Here is a 6,983-nt window from a genome sequence, read left to right on the forward strand (position 1 = left end):
CTGATCCTCACCAAAGATCATCCGTCTACCAGGTGATAATCTCACGCATACCTTCCGCAATCGCAACGTAGTCTGTGATGTGGCCGCGACTCTGAAATGACGCGTCGACGTAACGACGCCCTACGCGTTCCCCTGGATGATCAATCTACCTAGGTAAGCGGCTGGGTTAGCGCCTCGCACACTGAGCCGTGCGTCGGGTGCGCTTCCGTCCCTCACACACGAGCGTTCCTCATCGAGCTTCCCAACCACCGCTTTACAGATTGACCCATTGGAGCTCTTAGCACCGTTGGGAAAGGGTTTGTGGTTGAGAATGGAGAGGCGACGTTATCTGGGTGTGAAGGTCTGTTCCTGTTCAGCGCCCTGGCCGTAATGCCATTTACGCGACCATACGTCGGGTGGCCTCCCGATCAACTTGCGCAGCGATGCGAAGGCATGCATGGCATGGTAAGCTTATCAGCCAACCACAAGTCGCCGTGCTGTTTGTCGCAAACGGGTATTCGCGGGCATGAGAGTCACAGCGATATCGCTAGGCGTAGTATGTGTCGTCGGAATGCATTGCCGTTGCGAAGTACTATCGTGGAGAGGCAGGTATAGAAGGTAGATCCACGACAGAGTGCTCACCATACCTCTCTCTACCCCACCATGTTGACCACCCGAAGCCTCGCACGACTCTCTGAGAACACAAGGCGGCCTCTGACAAATGTATCGAGATCACGCTTCCCCCAATGCCAGCTACGTACAAAGGCCACAGTACCATTCCGACTACCTGATGCACGCAACGAGCCAAATCCGACTTACGAGAGAGGCTCTCCGGAGCGCACCCAGCTGGAGGTGACCTTAAAGCGCATGAAGTCGCAGATTCCCCTTCAAAGCGAGATTTACTTCAATGGCAAATCGCAACAAGTTTCTAGATCTTGGGATCAGCCATTACCGGCTGAGCACCAGACTTCCTTCACCAATTACCCACTCGCAACCAAAGAGCAGGTCTCAATAGCCATCGAGTCGGCCCTCAAAGCCAAGAAGTCATGGGAGAATACGGCTTTTGTTGATCGAGCGGCAATCTTTCTCAAAGCCGCGGAGCTAGTAGCGACCAAGTACCGGTATGAGCTCATTGCGGCAACCATGCTTGGCCAAGGGAAGAACATTTGGCAAGGCGAAGTAGATGCCGCTGCTGAGCTGGCGGACTTCTTCCGGCTGAACTGTAACTACGCGGCGGAAATCCTAGGAAAGCAACCCGAGCGAGGTACAGACGGGATGTGGTCCCGCATGGACTACCGCCCAGTGGAAGGGTTCGTCTACGCTGTCTCGCCGTTCAACTTTACAGCTATCGGCGGTAACCTGATCTCGGGCCCTGCCATCATGGGAAATGTGGTACTCTGGAAGCCGCCGCCTTCAAATATCTATGCGAGCACCCTCGTGTACAAAATTTTGCTCGAAGCTGGTCTGCCACCTGATGTCATTCAATTCGTGCCCGGAGAGCCCGAAGAGATCAACGATGTCGTGCTTAACCACCGAGACTTCGCAGGGCTTAACTTCGTAGGTTCCTTAGACGTCTTTAGGTCTCTCTGTGCTCGTATTAGTCAGGTGTCGAAGTTAGAGAGCAGTTGTAATTGTCTAATCGCAGACACGTAATTGCTTAGCTCTTAAGTATATAGCTAAGAATTTTATTTTAACTTTCTTTTATAGTAGATTAATTATAATATACTTAATTATCTTTAATTATTAATTATCTCTAGCTTTAATAGTTATAAGCCTAGCTACTTAATTATAAAACTAATTTCTACTATATATTAAAGCTTACTAGAAAATAGATTAGTTAATTTTATTTCTACTCTACTTTTTCTAAACGTTCTATAATTAGAACCTCTTTTACGTAATTACTTACTTACTACTTACTTCTTTATATTACTATATTAATTCTACACTCTAACTCTATAAATATAAATAATTATAATATAGCTATTATAGCTATAAGTATGCTTCTTAAGAAGTAATCTAACTAGAATACTTAGTTTACGCTTCTTAAGTAATACTATAATAAGAAAAGTATCTAGAAAGAGATTAATTCTAATCTTCTAGATATTAAATATATAAATACTTAGAAACCTAAGTTCTCTAACTTTCTAGTTTTAAAACTTATAGCTCTAGCTTTTCTTTCTATAGAGCTAACTAAGAATTAAAAAAATAAGTATAATAAAGCTACTTATAAGTATAATACTTTCTTATAAAATTATAATTATAAAACTAAGAATAGTACTATACTTATAGCCTACTAGAACTATAAGTCTAAGTAGTAGTTAAGAAAAAGTAAGAAGATTAATAATATTAAGACTTAGATTATATACACTATTACGCTAGATTACTTATTACTTATAACTATAAGTAATAATAAAAGAATAGTCTAGTCTTTTATAAAAACTCTTAAAACTATACTTACTTTTACTAATTAAACTATATAATATATAGTTTACGTAAAGTATTATACTTATTTTAAGAAGACTTAGAGAAAAACTATAAAAGTAGAATAGGTTAATATAGAATTATATAAACGCAAATCTCTACTAAGTAATCTAGATAGAGCTATTACTTATAAGAGGTTTCTTTAGATTTCTACGCTAGTAAAGCCTACACTTATATAGGCTAGCGTAGTTTAGAGAAGTCTAGAGAGATTTAGAGTAGTCTATAACTAAGTAGTTATAATAAAGTCTTTCTTCTTTCTAAAAGTATATTCTATATAAGATAGAGAATTAAAAAAATTTAGAAGATTATATAAGCGCTAAGCCTAGACTAAAATATAGCTTATACGTTAATATTAGAGAATCTCTTTTTAGGCTACCTACTTAGACTTCTTACTTCTACTTATTATTTAGTAAGTATTTCTAAAATCTCTATATATTAGAATTAGTCTAGACTACTCTAGATTAGAGTAGATCTAGGCTAGCTTAGTATAGTCTAGCCTTACCTTTCTCTTTCTTTTACTAACAAGTATAGAAGCTTATTAACTAATACTATTAACTATAATTTAGCGTAATTTTATACTATCTATCTCTATTTTCTACTACCTAAAGTATTTTAGTAATAACTAGCTATCTTTAATTCTAATCTAGTTCTATCTATACTAATCTAGTTATAATATAAGCGCTTAGAGCTTAGTAACTAAAGAATATAACTACTAAGGCTAGATATAATCTAAATAGTTATATATACTATAGTAATATCTTATATACTACTATTAAGAATAACTAGTAGACTAATCTAGTACTCTACTACTATCTACTAGATAAGAACTACAAGATATAAGTTAGTACTTCTTTCTAGAGCTATCTATACTAATCTATACTAACCTAGATCTTATAGAGTAGAACTACTATAATAGCGTCTTATACTATTAGTAAAAAGAAGACTCTAACTCTTCTTTACTATATTCTTTATAACTTATCTAGTTAAGATTATTTTTAAGTAAGTAATACTATTTTAGTATAATCTAAGCTAATCTAGACTAATCTAGCTACCTAAGTATACTATCTTTAGTATTATTATAATATAGGTAAAAATTTATAGAATATACTCTTAGGCGCTCTTAAACGCTCTAGTCTATAATATCTTAAACGCTTCTACTATAGATAAGTTATTTTTAAAGTAGAATATTAAGGTTTAGGCTACTACTTTTGCTATATAAGTAATCTAAAGTTATTTATACTAATCTATACTAATCTAGATAGAAACACTATCTAATATATTAATAATAAAGATACGCTTCTACACTCTAGTAAGTATATCTAGTTTAATACTAAAGTTCTTAGAGTTACTTAAAAAGCTAAGTCTTATAGTAACACTAATAGAGCTTCTAAGACTTCTAGTAAGCGCGTAAGTATACTCTTTTTTATTCTAATCTAGACCTATCTAATCTAGTCTAGAAGAAGAAGAACGTAGATTCTTTTAAAAAGAAAGTTTTAGCTCTAAAAGCTAAGGTTAAGAGTCTTATTAACTTACTATTCTTAATTAAAAGTAAGCTATCTAAGGCTACTAGAAATAGCTTCTAGGCTAATTACTCTACTCTACTCTAGGTTAACCTAGCGTAGCCTAGGTCTATTTAGAGCTATTTCTAGGTTAATTTAAATAGTCTTATTCTAGTTAGCGTTTTCTAGTTATAGAGTTTAGTGTCTAAAATACTCTAGTATAGATTAGTCTAGGTTAGACTCTTTAGAGTTCTTTCTAGTTCTAATCTATCTATTATTATTCTTTATATAGTAATTAGTTACTATCTAATCTAAATAGATTTAGATTAGTATAGATTAGCTTTAGCTCTAGAAATATAATTATTAATTTCTTTATACTTATAATTAAGATTTAAGTAATTTTAGAGTCTATTATACTTAGAAAATTTATTAATTTATTTAATCTTATATATTCTCTAGCCTACTCTATTAGAATATTAGACTAAGCTAATCTAGACCTATCTAGCTCTTTCTAGGCCTACTCTAGTATAATTATCTTTAGTTAGAGTACTCTTAGAACTTCTTAAACGCTCTTATAGCGCTAAGAGAGATCTTCTTTAAAGATAGCTATTAATTATTAGAGTTTAGGTAGCTTATCTACTTAACTAAGTATATCTAAGAGTCTTCTACTCTTTACTTCTTAAGTATTCTATCTACTTTATATACGTTATTATCTACTTATAAAGTAATATAATAAAGTAGATTTTAGTCTTTCTAGACTAGACTAGTATTAGAAGCGTTCTCTAGTAGGCTATTATAAAAGACTAGGTAGATTCTACTATTTTCTAGAAGATCTAGTTAGTAGACTTACTTACTAATCTATTTTATTACTTTAAGTAAGCTCTAGTACTTATAGTCTAGTTTCTTTTTAGGTCTAGTTATATAGATATTATACGTGTCTAGTATAATCTAATTACTAATCTTAAACTTCTTAAGCTTATAGCTTTTATTATACGCCTTTTATTAGTACTCTTAGACTCTTACTAAGTTCTATTATACTATTTTACGCACTTTTTTACGTAGTTTCTAGTCTTAGAGCGTATACTTAGATAGTCTAGTTAGATCTAGGCTAGTTAACTCTAGTATAGATAAAATTATGTAGCTATACACTAGCTTAAATAGAGTAACGCTAGTTAAGTTATATTTAGAGTTATTATACGTAAACTTAGCGTTAGCTAGTAAAGTTATCTAGTTATCTTACTTATAGTTTATATAGGCTCTAAGGTATTACTCTAAAATCTAATTTATATACTTTATCTAGCTATTAGTCTAGAGATAAAAGGCTATTAATAGTAGTTATCTAGTCTTTAGATATTAAGTAAAAGTACTCTAGTACGCTAACGTAAATAGTACCTCTCTATTAGTAACTACTAACTTTAGTAGGCTATAAAGGCGTATAATCTTCTAATAGAAGATTTTAGCTAGTCTTAGCGCGTTTAGATTACTTCTAGATAGTATAAAGTATACTATTTTAGAGAAGTAGTATATAACTATAAGTATACTATTATACTTTTGCTCTTCTAGAGTACTTAGAGGTAACTTAGTAATAAAGTCTATTATAATATTCTTCTAGATATTAGCTAGTATAAATAGTAACTATAGTTCTCTATACTTAGTATACCTAGTAAGTTTTATTCTTACGCAGGTTATATAGAACTAATAGTAGTTTTTAACTATTTATTAAACTTCTAGCTACTAGAATTCTCTTAATATAAGATCTAGAGTTTAGGTAAATCTAAAGTAACCTACTAAAGAGTTATTATAGTAAGCTTACAAGACTTTAACGTAGACTACTTTTAGAATATAGAGTCTTCTCTTATAAAGAAGTATATTATCTAATTCTATACTCTATTAGTTTACTTAATATAGTTAAGTATTATCTAGTATTAATAGTGCTTTTTTAGTAAGATCTACGTACTTATTACTAAGTATGCCTTTTCTAATAGCGTTGCGTATAGAGTATAGTAGCCTAGTCTAGTTAGTAGGTAATATTAGTTAGCTTAGAGTAATAGCTCTAGTTATATCTATAACTACTCTAATCTAGAGTTCTCTTACCTCTTCTAGAGTAACTATACGCTCTTTAGAGCTATCTATGTTAGTTAACTATAGCTTATACTAAAGCTTTACTAGTAACCTCTTATTACTACTAGCTAAACTTACTATATTTTTACCTAACTTATAATCTAGGCGTCTAGATAGTCTATTAGTAAGGTTAGTCTACCTAAAGTAGTAGACTATAGTAAAGTAAAAGGCTACTAGCTATTTTATCTATTTAGCCTACTTATATAATAGTACTTTAGTAGATATAAACTTTTATAGGTTATAGTAGTTTATATAAAGAGTAATATTATAAACTATACTCTTAAAGTAATACTTCTAGTGTTTAAAGGCCTCTACTACTATAAAAAGTTCTCTATTATACGTATTATAATTACGCTTAGTAGAGGTTATCTTACGTAAATAGTATATAATTAGATACTATAGATTCTTACTATTAGATTCTAGTCTAGACTAGTTTAGAATTCTAGAGATTATAAAGCCTAAAGTATTAGTTTCTACTCTATAGAGTAGGCTAGAGTTAAAGTAAACTAAAATAAAGCCTATAGTAAATCTTTCTTTAAGAATCTTAAAAGCTTTAATAGTGTTAGGTTCTAGCTTAATTAGATATAATTCTTCTTATTATTACTAGTAGCTACTCTTACTTACCTTAAGCAGCCTTTAGATAATCTAGTAGAAAAGAGTAGCTATTCTAGAGAACTCTTCTATAAAGTGCTAGTAGTAGTTAGTAAAGTCTAGAAAGATTTAGATATCTCTAACTAAGGTAGGTATAGGCTAGAATTAAATAGTGTTAACGTAATTAGTTTCTATCTCTACTTCTTATAAAGTAACTATAAAACCTAAGTAGCCTACTCTCTAAGTATAGAAGTTACACTTAGAGAGTTTAGCGTATAGTCTATACTAAATAAGTTTAGATAATACTTCTTA

At 32.1% G+C, this 6,983-nt stretch overlaps 1 protein-coding gene across 1 annotated transcript; it reads left to right on the plus strand.

Annotated features, from left to right (window-relative positions):
- Positions 1-642: 642 nt before the first annotated feature.
- J4E79_010602 (uncharacterized protein) lies at positions 643-1,632 on the plus strand (the record flags this gene model as incomplete). The annotated part of the gene is made up of 2 exons (XM_049359438.1): positions 643-1,540; positions 1,625-1,632. 2 exons carry the CDS (start codon positions 643-645, stop codon positions 1,630-1,632), a joined length of 906 nt encoding a protein of 301 aa, XP_049206249.1.
- Positions 1,633-6,983: the final 5,351 nt, after the last annotated feature.

The sequence above is a fragment of the Alternaria viburni genome (genome assembly GCF_023758015.1).
Source record: "Alternaria viburni strain BMP 2772 chromosome Unknown scaffold_31, whole genome shotgun sequence".
NCBI classification, from domain to species: domain Eukaryota; kingdom Fungi; phylum Ascomycota; class Dothideomycetes; order Pleosporales; family Pleosporaceae; genus Alternaria; species Alternaria viburni.